This window comes from Camellia sinensis, chromosome 13, assembly GCF_055761805.1.
Source record: "Camellia sinensis isolate YWXY chromosome 13, ASM5576180v1, whole genome shotgun sequence".
In the NCBI taxonomy this organism is placed as follows: domain Eukaryota; kingdom Viridiplantae; phylum Streptophyta; class Magnoliopsida; order Ericales; family Theaceae; genus Camellia; species Camellia sinensis.
Window position 1 is genome coordinate 88,604,635 of NC_138973.1, and position 23,420 is coordinate 88,628,054.

Below are 23,420 nucleotides of genomic sequence, written 5' to 3' on the forward strand. Positions count from 1 at the left end.
TGATACTGAATTAGGGAGTTTAGATATGGGTTTTAATATGTTGTACATATTCTCTGTTTGTAGTTCAATTTTTATTCTGATACTTGGGTAATTTTGGTTTTCATTACTTCCTACTATGCATGAAGTAGACATTTGTTGTTTGTAATCCTACAAACACAATATATATTTCCAATTGACACTTGCACAAAATACAACAAATAACTAACCTTATAGCAAAGGTAGCACATATTTACTAGAGAGAAAGGAATTTATTAGCAATGTAATAAGGGCATCTCAATCTTTAACTAATGGGAATGCAGAGGTAATTTGTCTTTTAAACAATGAAATGGAGGGCAATCATGTCTGTACACATGAAATGAAGGCAACATAGGCACTAAAGGGAACTTTGTTGCTGACCTCAGTAAAAACCATCACCTTCTTTACTAGCGGCACCATAATTGGAAGAATCTGTAACAAATTGTCATCATAGGGAGGTCCTTGTCATTTCATAAACTTGGAGGGGCCTGTTGTCATTATCAAAAACTTCAAGGGATGTCAATGTAAATTACCTCTTTTTCTTGTAAGTATTGATCACTTAATTGTATTTGCATGTATTAACAGGAAAGATGGCTCCTAATAAAATTGTTTGTGATCATAATATTGTACAGTGGGGCCACCGCAAATGTTTTTGGCTGCGCTAACCCGCTTTTGGTGGGGTTTGACAATTGTTTTTTAAGGAGCTCTTTTTTTTGGGGCATTTTCCTAAATAAGCCAAAATAATAAAGAAATTTTCAAACTGAAAGAATTTTCAAAATGAGCTAACTCGCGGTTCACAATCGCGAGTTCAACACTTTTCTATCCCTGTCGCGCGAAAGCTGCCAAATTTGAAACTCGCTGTTACGAAAAGCAAGTTTGATTAAGAACTCGCGGTTACGAAACGCGAGTTTAATTAAATTTTTTTTCCTTTGAACTCGCTTTTCACAAGCACGATTTCATCAAAAAATAGATTTCTTTTGAACTCGCTGTTCATAACCACGAGTTTATCAAATGAACTCGCTATTTATAACCACGATTTTAGGACAAATTTTTTTTCTTTAAGTGAAATCGTGGTTCACAACCACGATTTTAGAACTTATATTTAACCCCTCCAGGCCCGTGTTTTACATTCACGCTTTCTCCTCTCTCCCTCTGTTGTCTCTCTCTCGCTCTTTACTCCTCTCACTCTGTTCTCTCTCTCTCGAGCTACTTGCTCTCTCTCTCTGGAGCTCCCTCTGATTGATTCAGTACTGTCTCTCTCTCTCGTTGGTATGGCTTCTATCATCTATTTTACTGTGAATAAATTAGGATTAGAGTTTATATTTGTGAGTATATTTGTGTTTGTGAAAATGTGAATAAATTAGGGTTAGGGTTCATGAATGTGGGGTTAGGGTTAGGATTTATATTTGTGAATAAATTAGGGTTAGGGTTCATGAATGTGGGGTTAGGGTTAGGGTTTATATTTGTGAATAAATTAGGGTTAGGGTTCATGAATGCGGGGTTAGGGTTAGGGTTTATATTCGTGAATAAAATGTTGTGAAATCAGAAATAATAAATTAGGGTTACGGTTTATATTTGTGAAATTTTAAGTATAGATAATTTGTTGAATGTGAATGTTGAATGTGTTGAATTTTAATTATAGTTAATTTGTTGAATTTGTTTAATTATAGATAATTTGTTGAATTTTAATTATAGATAATCTGTTGAATGTGAAATCTTTTGCTATAGATAATTTGTTGTTGAATTTGTTGAATGTGTTTAATTATAGATAATTTGTTGAATTTTAATTATAGATAATCTGTTCAATGTGAAATCTTAAATTTTAAATTAGGGTTAGGGTTAGGGTTAGGGTTTATATTTGTGAAATCTGTTTAGAAATCTGTTGAATGTGAATGTTGAATGGTTTATATTTATCTTAAATCTGTTTATAATTGTGAAATCTGTTGAATGTGAAATCAGATTTGTATTGAATGTGAAATCAGATTTCTGTTCAATGTGACATCTGTTGAATGTGAAATCTGTTGAATGTTGCATCTGTTTAGCAAAATTTAAATATTATATTTGAAATAAGAAAATGAGGGTTATGGTTTTCTATTGAATGTGAAATCAGAAATGGGGGTTTTGGTTTTGAATTAGGGTTTTGAATTGATGAATGTGAAATTATTTTTCAATTAACGGTTTTAAATTGTGAAATCAGAAATGAGGGTTATGGTTTCAGAAATTAGGGGTTAAGAAATTTATGATAAGTTAAAATTTTTAAATAATGTTATATAATTTTTTTTAGGAACAAATAATTTTTACGTAATGAATAGATAATTATCTATAATAATAATAATTACATAAGAAAGAGAAACGTTAATTTGGCTGTAAAAATTATTATTAATTAGGTGATGTGGAGTAGTAATAACTTAAAATTAATAAAGTAACAAAAATAATTTTGTTCTAACTTTCAATTTTTTAAGTAAGAATAAGAAATTGAAAAGTAAAGAACAAAATTTGTGATAAGAAATTGCTATGGAAGTTTTCTCATCATTTTGGCCAGGAACAAATATATATATATATATATATATTTTGGAGATAGGGATATTACAAAATAGAAAATTCAGATAATTGAATTTTATGTCGGTGTAGGCCTGCTTAATATTTTCTATGGGTGACCCTTTAAGTAGTACACTAAAATTTTATTAACAAATTAAAAATCTAACTACTTAGAATGTTGACCCGAAAATAAAAAATAAAAGAAAACTTTAAAATATGCCATTGATGCCACATGCCCCTACGATAAGAAAAGTTGGTTTGACTAAATTTATGCACTAAATTCAAATGTAATCGTGGTTAAATATAAAAAGTATAGTTTACTTGAATTTCTTGCCCCATTTACGGTTGAATTTCATTTTCGAGTTTTTCCTCCTTAAAATTCATGACATTCCCTTTTATAAATTTGATATAAATAAATGACTTTTTAGAAGTGATCTACAAAAAATTGATATAAACATTAGAGGTCGAATAATTTGATCCACAAAAAATTAGAAGTCAAAACATTACTTTTTACCTCTTTGCCAAAAGAGGCCTTCCAAGTCGTCATGGAAAATGCTATTATGAAAACATTTGATATAAAAAAAAAAAAAAACAAATTTGTTTAGGAATTATGTTTGAAAAAATTAAAATATTTGATTTATAAAATGAGTCATTCTCGATAATTTTTACCCACTTGAATTATCCAATTGACTTATTCTCTATGCGCCTGCATTATGTTTATTCAATTAAGTTATAACTTTTTTTGATAGTCGGATGTCTGAATCAGTTTACGTATTTATCAACTAATTTTACAATCTACACCAAACGTCCATTCCACGTAGATCCGACAAATCTCAATTAATGAAACATACTGAGAGTTCAACTTGAGATCTGAAAGGAGCATACCTAATTTCTAACACATAATGAGAGCTCTTTAATATTAATGAAACTCAAGTTTGACTCGCTTTAGGTCGATAATTTTTTTGTTATGTTATTTCCCTAAGTTATTTCTTACGTTATTTCGGATGAGGTTATTTCCCTAAGTTAGGGAATAATGTCATAGGAAATAACCTATCAAATAACTTTGTCATTAAGGTCCCTATTGGCAGAAGGAATAATGTCAATAAAAGTAACTTCTCTTTAATTGTCCACAAATCTCACTAATTTGACCACCAGTTATAAAAAATGACGTGAACAATGTTTGAAATTAAAATTAAGTACAAGTCATACAAAATCAGTCGAGTTATTTGAACTCAATGAAAAAAATAATAATTTCATAGAAAAAGTTACACTATGATTTAAGATTTTTGTATGACTTGTCCAGTTTTGTCCAATCGCACTGAATAAATACAATACTTCATACAAATTATAGTATAAAATTATATGAACAGAAAAATAAAAGAAGAATCTTCGTAATATCTTCATATTCAAAATTATTGATATATCTGTCTAGGTTACAAATCACGCTTTTAAGGAAATTTTATTTATACAAAAATTTTTAAGTTATTATTTTTTTAAAGTAAATCTGATTAAGAAAATTTGATTTATACATAACCATGCTGTGGTTAAGTAATTCTTTCTATCTTCAGAAAACGTGGTTGCAAACCACGGTTTTACTGTTGACCCATGGATAATAATCACTTCTAAGCAAAATGTAAAAATTCAACAAAGAATTCAAAATCATCACTTATTCTTGTTTGTCACAGACACTCACAAACACTCTCTCTATCCCTCTCTCTGACACACACACCCACAACACTCACACTCACATCAAACATATAGGCTTTTTAATATACTAGCGGTGAGGGCACACGCGATGCGTGTGCAATTTAAATAAATAGGAATAAAAGAAAATAAAAATGAAATTAATATTATAATGTGTACTTAGCTTAAGTGGTATGAGTCCTCATACTTAAACCCATGGTCATGGGTTCAAGCCTTGCCCATCTCTTTGTTTAACTTTTTTTAAAAAAATAAAAACACTGCCACATGACATGAGGAGAGTAAAGCGTCAGGACACCATAAGAGGTGTTCACTTTATAATAGTATAGATATAAATTTTATTTTGTAAAATTCATACCAATATTTTATTATTATATATATATATATAATAATAATTGATAATAGCAAATAATAATCAACTATATAAAATGATTATTTTTTTACTTTAATTCTTAAAATGTAAATTTTTTTTTAGGTAAATTACACTGACACCCCTGAGGTTTATTTGAAAAAAAAAAATTCATTGGAAAAAAAATAAAAATAATTTGAAAAATAAATTATTTAAAAAGATAAATTAAATTAAAAAAAAATTAATTGTTCTGAATTTTATAAAATAAAATTTATATAAAGAGAGTGAGTGTTAGTGTCTGTGACAAATAAGAGGGAGTGCTGGTTTTGAATTTTTGTTCAAAATGTGTTTTGAAAACACGTTTTTACATATTTTACTTACAAGCGTGGTCACGAATATGTATAAATCAAATTTCTTTATGTATAAATCAAGTTTACCAACACTTTATAATTTATATAAGGTCACAACCTAGGGTCATTTCCCAAAATAAGTCAAAATACTAATTCAATTCTCAAACTAAGCTTAGTTTTGAAAGAATTCCCAAAATAAGCTAACTCGCGGTTCATAACCACGATTTCAACATTTCTGGGCCTGTCCCGCGTGGAATTTGGAAAATCTTAAAATCGTGGTTACAAAACGCGATTTTGATTAAGAAATCGCGGTTACAAAACACGCTTTTAATTAAAAAAAATTTATTATGAACTCGCTGTTCTGAACCACGATTTTAGCCAAAAAAAATTTTCTTCTGAACTCGCTGTTATAAACCACGATTTTAGTCCAAAAAAATTTTGTTCTGAACTTGCTGTTATAAACCACGATTTTAGCCAAAAATATTTTTCTTCTGAACTCGCTGTTATAAACCATGACTTTATCCAAAAAAAAAAAAAAGACTTGTGTACTCAAAACATATATATTAAAATGTGAACAAAGCATCACTTATGTTGTTGGTAGCTGAAGTGGTAGTGCAATAGTGATGCCGAGGTAGTTGTTTGAAAATTGAGAAGGAGTTGGCGTGGTTTGAACCCACGCCTCTGCCTGGGCATCACCATTGCACTGCCACTTGAGCTACTAACAACATAAGTGATGTTCTGATCACATTTTAATATATATGTTTTAAGTATACAAGTCCTTTTTTTTTTTGGATAAAATCGTGGTTTATAACACCAAGTTCAGAAGAAATTTTTTTTTGGCTTAAATCGTGGTTTATAACAGCGAGTTCAGAACAAAATTTTTTTTGGCTAAAATCGTGGATATGTGCATACCTGATGAGAAGTATCGACCACACATATGATACACTTATCTAGGTGTCAAGTGTCTGATATGGTTACTTGATTTGTTTTCAAGAATCCATGTAACACAGACATTTTTGATAAATTTTAAATTACAACTTCAGAAGTAAAATAACAAGTCCTTATAAAATTAAGATGTTCATCACACAAATAAAATTATATTTATTTAATGATTACAAATGTTGTTACTTTCTAATTTATACAAAATTAATCCAAAATCAATAAAGCTGTTTTTTGACCTAAAATTTAGCTGAATTACATTTAATGTGCACAAGAGCATGATATTAATCATAATAAGTAATGTAAAAAGCGTAGCATAAGAGGATGATGTTAATTTTTTCATAAGTTGTAAGATGTATTTCTTAAAAAGCTAAAAAATCTAAACCATTATCATTATTTTAACTCATATCTTAATTAAAAAATCAATAATGAATGTTGGATTATAATTGATGATTACTTAAATAAAGTTTTTGCGTCACAAGTAATTGTAATTGAATGAGTATAATTTCATATAATTCTTTTACAAGTACAAGGAGATATAAGTATATTGTTGCTATTTTAGTATTTTTTGTCTTAATTGAAGCAAGTATATGGAGACTGTTCCAATTATTTTCTACTGGGGGGAAACATAATTCGGGATCCTGATGAAGGCGTAGCATATGATGCTGAGCCGAAAGGGATATATGCGGTGCAAATTGGCACCACGCTTAGCAATTTGGAGGAGATGTTTATGTCAAAGGTGACAAGTTACGGGGAAAGTGTCCGATTGTCCTTCAAATGTAGATATCCTTATCGCCAGTGGCAAGCACACAGCAAATACAAGATATTACCGATCAATGACGATGAGGCGTTGAACACCGTATTAAGTATCGGTGCAAGTTTTCAAGCACCAAATTGTTTGGAAGTCTACATTGATAAAGAGATTGTACCCAATATCCCGAACATGACACATATGGATTCTCGTCCGTTCACTACATTGCTGACGCATGGGATTGACACAACAGCGTTTCAGTCTCCTATGTATGAATCAAATCAATGTTATCCATTGGGCTACACACAACAGTCATTTCAGGGCCATGGTGTAGAATCAAGTTCACGTGGTGGATATGGTTATGAATTTGACAGTAACACACAAGATGTGCCGACATGCAGCCATCATACCACTCCGGTTGAAGTTACTGGTAATATGGCTGAAACAGTGAACGAGGTGCAGTTTGCTGACAGTGACATGTACGGTCCTGATGTCGCCCTAAACGATGATGACAATGAAATGTGTGAGGAAGAAAATGTATTAGGTGGATCAGATGATGATGATGATGAAGAATATGATGCCCAGGCTCCCGTTGAACCTGAAAATGCCCCCATTCCACCTAGAGTTGAAATCCCTTTCTATGACAACATTCACATGGGTGGTGATTTTGACATTAGTACCCGTGATGTCGTTCCCCGTAACCGGATCTGGAGTGCTGAAAATCCAGAGTTGGACAGAGGAATGGTTTTTGTTGATAAGAAGCAACTTCTATATGCTGTGAAATTGTACCATGCAACAAATAATCGAGAGTATAAGGTCGTAACCTCCAAGCGAGACCTTTGGGTGTCTGCTTGCAAGCACGACTGCAGTTGGTGGTTGCGTGCATCTCTTAGTAGGAAACATGGTCTTTTTGAAATAAAGCAGTATAGGGGTCCTCACCATTGTTTATACCCACGAATGAACAGGAACCACACTAATATTAGCTCCAGTTACATTGTTTCTCATATTTTGGGACAAGTTGCGGTTAGTATAAAAAATAAATGTTTACATATACATACATATTTGTTTGTTTATAGTGTTCACATCTAGATAATCCAACTCATATTTGATTGTCGTATGCAGAATGAACCTGATATGCCAATTAAGAATGTCATCGAAGATATAAAAAAGACCATGAACTATAGTATATCATACAAGAAGGTGTGGCATGCAAAGGCAAAGGCAATTAAAATGGTATTCGGTGATTGGGATGAATCATACAGGCAATTGCCTAAATTCATGCATGCATTATAGACATCTAATCCTGGCACCATCGTGACATGGAAGCATAGATATACCGAGTATGCAACCATTATACTTGTCTTCCACTTTGTTTTCTGGTCTTTCAAACTCGTCATCGATGGCTTTAGATATTGTAGGCCTGTTATAACTATAGATGGTACATTCTTATACGGTAAATACACTGCTGTGTTACTTGTAGCAACGATTGTCACTGCCAATGGCAAAATATTACCGCTTGCATTCACTGTTGTCGACAGGGAGAGTTTGGAGTCTTGGTTGTTCTTTATTCAAAATATCAAGGAACATATTGTCATGGACCGGCAGGGAGTGACTTTGATATCTGATCGAGCTGAGAGTATTTTAGCTGCTGTGAGGCGGCATTGGCTGAATCCCTCGCTCCAATTTGTTGGATATCATCGGCACTGCTTTCAACATGTTTGCAGTAACTTTAATACACATTTTAGAAATAAGGAGCTCAAACAACTTCTGTGGAAAGCAAGGAGTGCTGATCAACAACGAAAGTGTAATGGTTACTTAGATCAGATACAGGCTATTAACCAAGAAGCCATCGATTGGGTCCACAAGATGAATCTTGAGGACTGGGCCCTTGCATATGACGGTGGATATCGCTGGGGGGTATTGACCAGTAATGATGCAGAGTGCTTCAACAGCGTCTTGAAAGGTGCAAGGAACTTACCTATTTCAGCTATGGTTGAATTCACATTTCGACGACTCGTCAAATATTTTGACGAGATGGGAGCCCAAGCTGAAACAGATGTACGCAATGACTTCCAATACCCTAGAGAGATGCAAAGAACTATGGAGGAGGGTATCGCAAGGGAAAATACTTTCAAGTTGATATCACATGACAGGTTAGTTTGTAATGTGAAAAAATTGTTATTATTATGTTGTTAAGTTAATTACATCTAAAAACATGAACTTGATTAGTTTGTTTCAATATTATCTTATAGGCCCCGCCGTGTATTTGAGGTGCAAACATCTTTTCGCCGTGGACGAGGTCGCAATAGACAGATTGTGCGGATGAATCAACCCACGTGCAGTTGTGGAAAATATGAGATAAGACACTATCCATGTTCTCATATGCTCGCTGTAATGTCTGAATGCGGTGACAATCCATTCCAGTACGTTGATCCAGTATACAGGCTTCCTGTATACATGAGGGTTTGGGAAACTAAATTCAACCCAATACCGCATCAAGATTATTGGGATGATCCGCAGTGGACCTTAATGCCTAATGACCTTCGTCTGCGAGAAGTAAAATGGGGTCGTACATCTATGGCTCGTATTCCGAATGAGATGGATATATCAGACAGGTGTTTGACAGCTCGTTGCAGTGAGTGCCACCAGACAGGTCATGACAGGCGAACATGTCCGGTGCGACTTGGTCGATGAAGACTATGTAATACTTACATGTTGTAATATATCATTTTGAAATTCTTCATTTGTAATAAATCATTTAATTATGTATTTTTAAATTCTTTATTTGTAAACGAGGTCGTACATTTGAAGTGTGTATTACAAAATGTGTACTTGAGTCAAAAATGTGTAATGCAAAATTGAAAATGTGTACAATTTATTCAAACTTTTATAATTTATTGAAAATGTGTACTAGTTTTTCACGGAGTACTTGATTCGAAATGTGTATTACAATATTCTATACTTAATCACGTAGTTCTTCTACCATTTCAAAATTTCATATTTTTGAATAAATTAAATATCGAATGCTGCAATCATTGTTCACATTTTATAATTTAAAAAATTTACAAATTTTAAAAAAATTAACCTATTATAAATTAAAATTTTAAAAATTGGAATGTTGCGGTCATTGTTCACAATTACAAAATTTTATATGTATTTTGCAAAATTTATAATTTATTCAAACTTTTAGCATTACAAAATAAATATTTCAGTTTTGTCAAATATGCCATAAATGTAATCATTAATTTCGAATTGCTTCCGTGTAAGTGGCACATAAATTTGTCTTTTTCTTGAACCCATAACATTTACTTCATTGTATTTTACATCGTTCAGTACAAAATCAATAATTACAGTTTTCTCTGTTATTATGTTATGATTAAATGAGCTTTTGATATGGATAAATAATTTCAGTTGTATAGGCTTCATGGCATATGTACCTGAGGAGGTTCCACTGTTCAGACAGGCACATCGGGCTGACAGTATGTGGGACCGTCCGGTATGCAATAACGTTTGTTGCACTTTACGGCTACAATTAAAATACATTGCATTTTGTTGTATATTTCGGGATAATGTTATTATTTGAACTGGTAATTCTGTTGTGCAGGATGAGGCACGCACCGTGTTGACATGCCGTCGGGCAGATTCTGGATTGTGGGAGCATCCGTTGGACCATAGAGTCTTGCAGTATCTATTACGCGCGGGATTCTATGGTGTGTATCGTATCGGGCACATTCGACTGGACCACGCACTCATCACTGCTCTCGTTGAGAGGTGGCGCACAGAGACTCATACATTTCATTTCTCGATCGGGGAGGCCACTGTCACGTTGCAGGACATATCCGTCTTATATGGTCTTCGGATTGATGGCCGAGCAGTTACTGGAGTTGACTCTTTTCTCGCGACGGGGCAGTGGATAGCCCTATGTGCTGAGCTATTGGGAGTAGCACCTACACCAGTAGATTTACAGCCAGGTAGAGTGAGGGTGAGGTAGCTGGCCGAGCACTTTGCTCATCTTCCAGATCATGCTCCAGATGAGTTGGTACAGCAGCATACCCGAGCATATATTCTGTGGCTTATTGGGGGGGTACTTCTCCCTGATAAGTCACAGAACCTGGTCAAGCTGATGTACTTGCCATTGCTGAGAGACATTGAGGAGATTGGGCAGTATAGCTGGGGTAGCGCGGCTCTGGCATGGTTGTATAGGATGCTATGTCGAGCAGCTCAGGTGGGTACGAGGGAGATTGGAGGACCACTTGTGTTGCTACAGGTTAGTAACAATTTTATTACATGTCAATTCATATTTATAACCATATATCAGTATTGTAATTGTGTTCAAACTATTGCAGATTTGGGCATGGGAGAGATTGATTCGCATTGCCCCGTCTAGGCGGCAACCGGTTGGTCTTGGTGAGCTTCCTATGGGTAAGGGGGACATGCAGTTGCCCACCGGACCGCGAGGTAGCCGGTGGAGGGTTGACATGGGCCACGAGGTCGTCTCGACCCACGTAGTGGTAGTTTATAGAGACCAGCTGGACCGGATGATCGAGGGCGAGGTATGAACTTTTTTGATTGCGTTTTAGTTGTCTTCTTCATTGTATATGTTTTGAGTTCACAAGCAAAATTTAAATTATTTGTCGTCATTGTAGTTTATCTGGCAGCCTTATGCTGGGGTCCTCGATACGCTCCCCGACTACTGCCGACTGGGTCAGGAGATATGGATGGCGAGAGTGCCACTTATTTGTTTTGACGTGGTTGAGTGGCATCTCCCCCATCGTGTCCTCCGACAGTTTGGTCGGGTGCAGTCCGTGCCGGATCGGTTCGACACCGAGTGGCAGTTGCACGTCACTAATAGGCGTGGCCGAGCTGGCACTGATTGGCGTCTGTTTTATATGCGATATATACAGTTATGGGATGCCCGCCGGGACAGTATTGTACAAGCTGACTACAGCGATGAGGTGATCCCCTATTCCGACCCTTACATGTTGTGGTATCGGCGACATACACACTTACTAGTCGGGAATCCGAGCCACGTGTCTGAGTCTGGATATCAGGGAGTTGGCCCTTATCTTGAGGCATTGGTGAGTATCATATTATGTGTTAGATAATTATTAAAATCATACTTGATTTATTTTCAGTGAACTGTAGCCTAATAATACGTCTGCATGTTTGTTCAGGTGGCTGGAGCTGGGAGGTCGTTTCACTTGGCTGAGGACGCCCATTTGAGACATGATGCACAGCATGCCTTGGAGGCCGTTGCAGAGATCCAGGAGTTATTGTACCAGGCATTCCAGCTTGCCCATCGGGGAGATCGTTTGTATTTCGGCCACTATGGTGTACACACTTCAGCAGCTGCTCCAGACACAACAGCGCCGTCCACGTCAGCGCCTTCCACTTCAGCGCCTGCCACATCAGCTCCTTCAACACTACCTTCGACCCCACCACATACTACCCCATACATATCTACAGATTCCCTCGACGTACTTCTTACGCAGCATACTGGCATACCTTATGTGCCTGACCCTGATTGGACACCGCCCCGATACATGCATGACGTTGTTACCCTACCCACCCAGTTACCACCACCAGACAGTTCGACCACGACCATGAGTACACATGATGCAGTTCTCACTGACATCTCCCACGTTGACGCTGAGGGCCATATTGAGCCCTTCAGAGCGCGCGGGAGAGACCGAGGTTTTGGTCGCGGCGGACGTCGCGGCAGAGGTCGGGGTGTGGGCAGAGGTAGAGGTCGAGCTCCAACTGCAGATCCTGATACAGTTGCACCAGATGGTGGAGTTTCACAGCTCACAGCAGTATCCGATCTTCTGCCACAGCCAGGATCAGGGGCAGCACATGCAGTAGAGGGGGAGTCACAGTCACAGGCTCCACAGGAGCCAGATATTCAGAGAGTCTACCGCAGGAGACCGAGGAGAGAGGTCCACGGTCGGGATTGTGGGACTGGGGGCAGGTTAGGGCATTAGCGGGTGTGATGTGGAGTGTATAGTTTATTTTATTTATAGTTTTTGTTATAGTTTTTGTATATCAAACTTGTACAGATGATGTACATGTGTCATACTTATTTCTTCGAAAAATATAATTTCACAATTTTTTATTCTTACTTGTTTTGATGATTTCCATAAAAATGAAAACGAAAACAAGAAAAAAATGATAAGAATTGATAGGATTTTATGATTAAATGAGATTGGAGGACCACTTGTGTTGCTACAGGTTTGTACAAATTTTATACAACAAAAATCTGGGAAAAAAATGTGAACATTGCATAATGGATAGTTGTGGGGAGCAATATGAACAAAAAGGAAACAAAATAAATATCTAAACAAACACAAGTATTTCAACTATCAATCGATATGAACTCATACCTTGTTCATTAAGTATCATTATTATATTCCACATCAATAATGCATGAAATCATGAAAGTCTAGTTCAAGTAGCGTTCTTCAAAATAACAATAACGGAGAGAAAGTAAAGGTAGAATTACAATAAATATTCGAAAACAATTGAAATATCTCCCTTCATTGATAAAATAAGTCGTGGATAAGCATTAAAAATTGCATGCATTACAGAAATGGTTTGGGCGTTCATCCAAACAATTTCATTCAGTATCATCATCATCTGATATCTTAATATCAGATTCATACATAACATCCATGCTCCAGGCGTAGTACTGGTGTGCATCATCCATTAACCCATCTTCGGCACGCTCATTTGCGGTCTTCATTAGTCCGGACCTTTGCAAACGTTGGGTCATGTGATTAACCTCGTCGCGGATACGATGCAATGCCCTTTGCAACAACTGTGGAGTGTCAGTTGGCATACGCATGGCTAACTGGCGAGGAAATTTAAGATTTACTTCATGACATAGCTCAACGAGAACGTTTGCTCGAGTTTTGCGAAATTCCCATTCAGCTCTCATGGTATTGACGGTGGCACGTGAGTAACGCAGATTTGGATTCATTGGGTATTCAAATTCATCTCCATCTGCAACCCAATAACGACCCATTGCTGAATATAGATCAACCACCGTATATCTCATGATGATATCGCTCGAAATAGCTGTAAAACTTTTGTTATGGTATGATGCGATATTTATACCATATATACACATGGTAGCTGTATGTATGAAATTATTGTAATCAACTATGCATCAGAGTTGTCACGTCAACTTTTATGACCTGAACAACTATGCATCAACTTGATAGGAGTTGTCACTTCGACTTTTATGAATTGCATAATTTATTGTTATTCCAAAACAAAAAGTAAAAACATAAAAAAAAATAATAAAATAAGAACCAAGCTGATCAACCGACTAAACGTCTGAAGTAGTCAAATTTCTCTGCCTGAAATTTTTTTTAAAAAATAAATGTGAAATTACAATTTCAAAATCTTTAAAATATTTTTAAATTCTTTGAAATATTTATTCAGAAATTTGTTTTACTTTTTAGGTGTATTGACATATTTATTAATTTATTGTTATTTTGTTATGACACCCCCTCAAAATTTTAATAGATTGCATAATTCACAAGGGCACAGTAGGTATGGTACGATAATAAATTGTAGCTCGGCGCGGTGATACATCCAACATTTGTCAGTGATGCTCACCAATTACTTGAACCGGTGTAATAATTTGGATGCTTTGTTTTTTCCTCAGATGCTATGTGACTTTGTGCAGCGATGCAGTGATGCATCTGACTTTGTGCAGCGATGCATGTGACTTTGTGCAGTGATGCAGTGATGCATGTCGCTTTATGCAGTGATGTAGTAATGCATGTGACTTTCTGACTTTGCCATGCTTATATAGTTTGTCACTTTTTTCCTCACATTACGTGATGCATGTGACTTTCTGCAGCGCAAGTAAATGCTTTATTTTTTTTATCACATTGCAGAATATACAAAAAGAAACAAAAAATGCAAACAGGAGAAAATAGGATGACTGTGAAGTTCATTAAGTGAAAATAAAATAAAATATAGGTTGTTTATGAAGAATATTAGTTTAAAACAAAGAAAATTTAAGGATTTAATTTCATTTATAATTTTTTGAAAATACCAATTTGTACTGAAATCGTCAATTCCAAGTCACTACTTACTGTATTAAAAAAGTAAGCATGAAAAAATAGTTTCATGGGGCGATGTGATAACTCACTGCATATTGTTTTATTTGACAACTCACTGCTCCAATATGATGGGATTGCAGTGTCATCCTCTGTCCTACAATGATGACTTTATCTGACAACCACGTCCGTGACTACATCACAAGTACACAAAGTCACGGGTACTCAGGATTGTATGAAATGAAAAGCTAAAAAATAATATCACGGGTATCACTTCTTCCATAGTGCCCCAGCATGCATTATCGTCACTAAATCATCTCTAGTTAACCCTCAATATGATGTCTATAAATAGCGACAACCCCAGTATGATGTTTGTTCAAGTCATAACAATAGTAATATATCTACAATTACTATTATTATTTGTTTGTTTATTTTAGGAACAATGTCTTCAAGAGGTGCAGGAAGTTCACGCCAACAAAGAAATCCGAAAGTGTGGCTGCTACCTCCATTTAGTTATGACTACAAGAGCGAAAAGTACTCGAGTCTGAAGGATTATTATGCTGGTATCCGAGCAGAATGGGCGTTTAGGGTAACGGAGCAAGAAGGATTGTTTAATGATCTACGTAACTTTGGGGCACCGGTACCTCATCGTCGTTCATTAACCATGGCTAGACGAAATGTCAGTGACTATGAAAAAATAGTTAGTAGAATTAAGAAGGAGAACAATAGAATGTTGATGCGAAGATGTCGACATTTCATGCTTCAGCTAGCCACCGAAATGGCAGAAGCAAGCAACAGAGATTTGAAAGTGATTGAGCAAAATAATGTCTTAAACAATGAAAAATATCTCTCTGACTACTACATGTCAGATGAGGAATGAGAAATCAAACACCTTTATCTTTCATATATATTTGTATGTTGTCTGGAGTGTAAGACAATGTTGTTGTTCATCTAACGTACGGATGTATTTGAAGTATTTGTTTAATGAACCTGAAGTTTATGAAATAACTACATTTATAACAGCACATTTATTAGTTCATGACTTTCTTTATTGAATTGCAATGAGTTAATAAATGTTCTGGATTAACAAATGGATTAATGTATGTTGAATTATGTGAATACTTAAAACACATAAAACAGAACAGGTAGCTCGGTGAAAAGCTTCCCTTAACTGGGCTCGTGAAATAGAGATCCTGTACGTAAAGAATTTCAATCTCCATCGGGAAAGAAGAAAGAGTCGCCTTCCAATTCCTGGAAGTCCAGTCAAAATGATGACTCTAGTAAGAAATTTAAAACCCAATTGGTTTACCTCAACACCAATTTGATATATGTGTGATTCTCAATTCAGAATGTCACATGGCAACAGTGAATTCACTGATTTACCCTACAGTGAGCATGCCCTTATTTTGTGGGTATATGCAGATAGACTGTCAGGTCATGTGACTTGGTGCACACACTTTGGTTTTCTCAATTTTTTGCTCGACTTTTTTATTACACTAACAACTCATTTCTTATTAATATATGTGCGATTCTCAATTCTGGATTAATGAATGGATTAATGTATGTTGAATTATGTGAATACTTAAAACACATAAAACAAAATAGGTAGCTCGGTGAAAAGCTTCCCTTAACTGGGGCTGGTGAAATAGGGATCAATTTACAAAGAATTTCAATCTCCATCAGGAAAGAAGAAAGAGTCACCTTCCAATTCCTGAAAGTCTAGTAAAAATGATGACTCTGGTAATGAATGAGGGGTTGACAGAAAACTAAACTCGGTGAAACAAACTACCGCCTTCAATAGCACATAAAACAGAACAGGTAGGTCGGTGAAAAGCTTCCCGTAACTGGGCCTCGCCAAATAGGAATCCTCTACGTAAAGAATTTCAATCTCCATCAAGAAAGAAGAAAGAGTCGCATTCCAATTCCTGGAAGTCCAGTAAAAATGATGACTCTGGTAAGGAATGGGGGGTTGACAGAAAACTAAATTTCGAGAGCTGGACAAACAAGCTCAAAGCCAAGCGATTGGTCCAGTTGGGGGACTAATAAAGTTCAGACAAACGAACTACCGCCTTCAATAACACATAAAACAGAACAGGTAGCTCGGTGAAAAGCTTCCCTTAACTGCGCCTCGTCAAATAGGGATCCTCTACGTAAAGAATTTCAATCTCCATCAGGAAAGAAGAAAGGGTCGCCTTCAAATTCTTGTAAGTCCAGTACAAATGATGACTCTGGTAAGGAATGGGGGGTTGACAGAAAACTAAACTTCGGGGCCTGGACAAACAAGCTCAAACCCAAGTGGTTGGTCCAGTTGGGGGACTAAGTTTAAAACCCAATTGGAATTGTGTAGAAACTAGAAATTGACGATTCTCTTCGTATAGAAACTAGAATTGTAACCAGTTCTAATGACGCTGATTTGTTATTTTTCGGATTTATACCCAAAGAGAACAACACTTCTGAAATTACTGTGTAACACCAGTTTTCCAGACAGATTTGAATGCACCAGTTTTCTGGACAGATTTGAATGCACCATGATATTCACAAACATTGGTGGCCAAGTACTCCTACCTAACCCACGTTTCACTCACAAGGTCCACCATTATTTTAAAGTTGATTTCAAAAGTTGAGATTGTAAATGTTTCCCAAAATATTACAAATCGAATAATCAAAAGTTGATTTTAAAATAATTCTAAATGACAACAAAAATTCAAATAGTCATACTTTTCCCGTTGATAGAAATAGTAGGTCATAACAACGAATGATGCATAGCTAAGTGAAACACAACATTGCCTACATAAGCTTCATTTTTTCAAACATTGAGTAGTCAAATCGTGGAGAGACTTGTCAGTATATGCAGATGGATTGTGAAGTCATGTGACCTGGTGCACAGGCTTTGGTTTTCTCGATATTTTGCTCGATTATTTGATACACAATGACAACTCATCTCTTATTGATATATGTGGGATTCTCAATTCAGAAAGTCACATGGCAACAGTGAATTCACTGATTTACCTTACAGTCAGCATGCCTTTATTTTGTGGGTATATGCAAATGGATTGTCAAGTCATGTGAATTGGTGCACAGGCTTTGGTTTTCTTGATTTTTTGCTCGATTTTTTTATTACAGTGATAACTTATCTCTACTTGATATATGTGGGATTCTCAATTCAGAAAGTCACATGGCAACAGTGAATTCACTGTTTTACCTTACAGTGAGCATGCCCTTATTTTGTGGGTATATGTAGATGGATTGTCAAGTCATGTGACTTGGTGTACAGACTTTGGTTTTCTCAATTTTTTGCTCGACTTTTTTATTACAATGACAACTCATTTCTTATTGATTTATGTGCGATTCTCAATTCAGAAAGTCACATGGCAACAGTGAATTCACTGATTTACCTTACAGCGAGCATGCCCTTATTTTGTCAGTATATGCAGATGGATTGTCAAGTCATGTGACTTGGTGCACAGACTTTGGTTTTCTCAATTTTTTGCTCGACTTTTTTATTACAATGACAACTCATTTCTTATTAATATATGTGCGATTCTCAATTCAGAAAGTCACATGGCAACAGTGAATTCACTGATTTACCTTACAGTGAGCATGTCCTTATTTTGTCGGTATATGTAGATGGATTGTCAAGTCATGTGACTTGGTGCACAATATTTCCTTTTTTCTGGTTTTTCATTCTACTGACAACTCATACCTTGTTCGTTTATGTGTGATTGTCATGCAGGGCCATATTTCTAAAACTGTTCATAACCAACTATATAAACGACTAAAGGTGAAGACACAACCTTACAACTCATTTCGCCCTACGAAATTATCATTCATTTGTTTTAAAAAATTAGCATGGCTACATGGTTCATGGGAGGGAGTGGGAATCGCAGAGGTGGTAGGAACTTGCAAAGGGGTGACAGTTCACGACGAGGAGGGGGAAGGGGAAGTGGTGATGCTGAAGATGAAACACCATTTGCTTTGTTAGATGCCTCTTGTTCTTATCATGATAGGTTTGGGAAGCGACATTTTGTCATGCCCAAGTACTATCGAGATCCATGTGGTTTGGTGGAGGAACCATCAGATAATCAAACAGGATATGGTTTAGCAAACGCTAGACTTCTGAAGTGGCCCGCACTATTTATAGAGCGAGTCCAAATGGAAAGATTATGTCGGAAAAATCGATTGAAGGTGCCAAAAGCACGTTCTGTTGAGATCCAAAAGGAAGATCCTGATAATGTTGATCGACTATGTGAAAGACTACAACGTGAGATTTCTCAAATGAACCGTAGGTTAGCCCGCGATATGCAGCTATACATAGTTAAGAAGGATGCCCAGAAGAACAAAATAGAACCAAATGATGCGGCTATCAAGGGTATCATGGAGGATCCTCAGCTTGTCTCTGATGCTGAGCTTTCGGATTGTTCAGACTCTGAGCCACCTACCGATTTAAGCGCGAATTAGGTGTTAATGTCTATACTTCGGCAATATTAGGTCATGCATTAATATGTAATGTCTGTGTTAGAGTAAGTGTTTCCGTAATGAGTTGGTCAAATTGTCTGGCTAATATTTGTCTGTCTAACTATTATGTTTATCTATGTATTGTGTGTTCAGTTCATGGTGTCCACAATGTATTGTTGTTCGAGACTTATGTTTGTATGACTTATGTATTTTTGTGAGAGACTTATGTGTTTTTTCCTCAAGGTTTTATGAATTACATTATCAGCTTCTAACCCAAAACAAAGACAACAGAAAAAAAAAAATTTATTTAAATGAAAACGGCTTTAGTAAAGCCAAAACCAATTTCTGAATAACACATTCTAACCCAAAACAAAGAGAAGAGAAAAAAATAAAAAATATCAAAGTTTACACGAAAACGGCTTTAGTAAAGCGAGAAGAAATTTATGAATTACATTATCAGTTTCTAACCCAAAACAAAGACAACAGAAAAAAAAAATATTATTTAAATGAAAACGGCTTTAGTAAAGCCAAAACCAATTTCTGAATAACACATTTTAACCCAAAACAAAGACAAGAGAAAAAAATAAAAAATAACAAAGTTTACATGAAAACGGCTTTGGTAAAGCGAGAAGAAATTTATGAATTACATTATCAGCTTCTAACCCAAAACAAAGACAACAGAAAAAAATATATATTATTTACATGAAAACGGCTTTAGTAAAACCAAAACAAAATTCTAAATAACACATTCTAACCCAAAACAAAGACAAGAGAAAAAAATAAAAAATAAAAAATTTTACATGAAAATGGCTTTAGTAAAGTGAAAAGAAATTTATGAATTACATTATCATCTTCTAACCCAAAATAAAGACAAAAGAAAAAAAATATATATTTAAATGAAAACAGATTTATTAAAGCCCAAACAAATTACTGAATAACACCTTCTAACGCAAAACAAAGAAATAATAATTAAAAAAAAAATTGACATCAAAACGGCTTTACTAAAGTTCAAAAAATTTATGAATTACATTATTACCTTCTAACTCAAAACAAACACAAGAAAAAACAAAAGAAATTTACTTTAGTCAAACAAAATAAAAAAATGCTGAATTACACATTCTAACCCAAAATAAAGACAAAAGGAAAGAAAAAAAAAAAATATGAGAACGGTTTTAGTAAAAGAATTTTAACTAAAAAAATTATTCTGAAATATATTATCACCAAAACAATGACAACATAAACAAAAGAACGAAAATTTTTTCTTTAAAGTTCAGTAAAATTGAAATTAAAAAAAAAATTACGCTAAAAGCGCGGTTCATAAAAAAATTTGGCAAAAAACCGGGGTTCTAAAGAGTGAGGTTAGAAGAAATTTTTTTTTTTCATAAAACATGGGTTTTGATGAACTCGTGGTTACAAAGAGCGAGTTCATTAGAAATTTTTTTTTGATAAACTCGTGCTTACAAACAGCGAGTTCAGAACAAAAATCGTTTCTGCTAAACTCGTGCTTGTGAAAAGCGAGTTCAAAAGAAAAAAAAAATAATCAAACTCGCGTTTTCTAACAGCGAGTTCTTAATTAAACTCGCTTTTCGTAACAGCGAGTTTCAATTTTGACAGGTTTCAGGTGGAAAAGTGTTGAACTCGCGATTGTGAACCGCGAGTTAACTCATTTTGAAAATTCTTTCAAAACTAGGCTTAGTTTGGGAATTCCCTTATTATTTTGGCTTATTGAGGGAAATGCCCCCTTTTTCTTGTTTGCTTTTTTTGAATCTAAAAGCACTGATGTGGTTGATAATTGCTACAAAAGTTGCTTTTTTGTTATGGAGAAAGTTGTTCCGTCTCTTTTTAAACTTTTATTTTTGGTGGGAAATTACCATATTGCCCATATATATATATATATATATATTTTACTTTTGGCTTGTTTTAGCCAAAAAGCTGCTTATTTAGCAATTGTCAAACAGGGCTTGCTTTTAGATTCTCTTTCCTTTCCTGTTAGGACTCAAGGCTTGCCCCATGATTTGTTCTACATTTTTATGATGTGTGGGGACTTGAAGTTAGGTTTTGGGTATTGAGGCATAAAAGACGAGCCAATGGACATTAACAAGGAAGATGGTAGGCAGCCGTTTCAAAACAACTAACAGCAATTTGTTTAGGCTGAACTTATTTTTTGAAAATGACTTGTGCATGATCCTCAAAACTTGAAGCATGTGGTCTTAGGCATTATAACTGGACATGTGCACTTGTTCTTGTGCTGGAAAATTGGAGACAACAGAAAGATGAAGCAGATTAGGTCTGCAAGGGCCAAAAAAAAAATAAAAAATAAAATTATAACATTGAAGTGAGGATTAGATCGCAATGCACTTGATTAGGGGCAACTTAGTACTTCACATTGCTTATTTTAGATTCAATATGCAGTTAGGTTGTTAAAAATTGATGGCCAGCTATGAAGCACAGGCACGGGCACATGACGTGACACAGACACGATGACACAGATTTTCAAAGAAATGTAGGACATGACTTCTGGGCAAGGTTGTTAAAATTGGGATCTTAGATAGGATCGTTGGGAGGGATTGTGGATTGGATCGTAGAATTGGTTCGAGGATGGTAAGATTCTACTTTTAATGTAAAATAAAATGATAAATTATCTATAATGATAACGTATGCTAAATAATTGTAAAATCACTAAAGAAAAATGAGTAATTTGATATAATGCATCTTTTATGCTATCATAAATTAGAAGAGATGTTTGTAGAAAGAATTTATAGTCAAATTTCTTATATAGATATACATATATACTATGAAGCACGGATACGTGACACGACACAGACATGACACGGACACATGGACACACAAATTTTCCAAAAATGGGGACACGACACGTTGGGGACACGTTCAGTATATATAACTTAATTTATTTATTATGTCATGAAATGAAATTATAAAAAAAATCATTGAAAGATAATAAAAAATACAAAATAACACTATTAAAATTATAAAAAAAAAACATTTCATTGATTCAACATCATATATATCATTCACAAATAACATAAAAATTGTATTCTATCAATACATAATATGTCATTCCAAGCTCCCAACTATCTTTTGTTACAAAATGTATGAAAACCAAACCACAACATATAAAATTATCCAATGTACGAACAACCACCATTTATTACAAAATCCATAAACATCAGGAAATGTAAACCTTAGTAGAGAAACTAATACAACATGTTCACCATTCCTTCCATCTTCTCCTTCATCTGTAAATAGGACCGCTGCTATAGCCGGTTCATCAAGTGAGAGGTTAGCTATCTCAGGCATTCCAATATCATCAAGTGAGTCAAAGTTATCTCCTACAATGTCCCACATTTTTGTCTCTTCTTGCAAGTATTGGGAGCTCCTCCTTGATAAAAGACGAAGATTGCTATGAATGAACACCAAGTCCTTTGCTCGTCGAGGGACCATTTTGTTCCTTTTCATTGAGTGAATAAAGGAGTAAGTACTCCAATTTCTCTGAGAACAAGATGAAGAGGCGGGTTACACAAGTAGTCTCAAAACTAGTTTTTAAAGAGTTGGTGCATATGCGCAATATGCACACCACCAAGTATAAGGATCCACGTGTCACCTATTATGAATGGAATTATATTCTGAGAATGCTTCAACATAACTTGAAAATTTTCCAAACTCTGTTGTCACCTTGGTTCGCTCCGTGATATCTTCAAAATACCTCTTAAAACACGTGTTCCTCTCACTTGTCACCTCTTCATCCCTATGTGGAGGAACTCTATTTTGATCCTCACGGAGCCACTCATCACTATGGTACCTTCAATACAAAATAGGAAAAATAATTATTTCAAGAAAGACTAGATAAGTCCATTAAAATAAAATATCTAAAACAAATTTAAATGTGGTACTTACTTTGGATTCAATGAATGTGCCATACAATGGAGAGGAATATTGTTCTTATTCCAACGATCCATGAGAATTTGATGCACTACATTGTAAAATGTAGATTCCTTATCTAGTCTATTCCCTTCATGCCTATGTATTGTCATCTTCACTTTCTCTATCATTGTGTCCCACTTATCATATACCAAGTGAAGACAAGGCTTGTTCATATCACAAGCCATAAGCATGTCATATATAGGACCCGTGAAGGAAAGAATATGATCAATATAGTCCCACCACACATCATCCAAAATCTTTTCTTTTACAAATTTTGCCTTCCCAACATTATTCTCTCTATAACAATTCCA

General features: G+C 35.2%; 2 protein-coding genes across 2 annotated transcripts in view; both read left to right on the forward strand.

Annotated features, from left to right (window-relative positions):
• Positions 1–23,420, forward strand: part of LOC114292951 (DNA repair protein recA homolog 3, mitochondrial) — a 37,835-nt gene that overhangs the window by 10,142 nt on the left and 4,273 nt on the right. The window lies entirely within an intron of this gene.
• Positions 10,059–10,683, forward strand: LOC145806285 (serine/threonine-protein phosphatase 7 long form homolog). Its single transcript, XM_082902799.1, has 2 exons — positions 10,059–10,139; positions 10,248–10,683. Exons 1-2 carry the CDS (start codon positions 10,068–10,070, stop codon positions 10,632–10,634), a joined length of 459 nt encoding a protein of 152 aa, XP_082758925.1. The 5' UTR covers positions 10,059–10,067; the 3' UTR covers positions 10,635–10,683.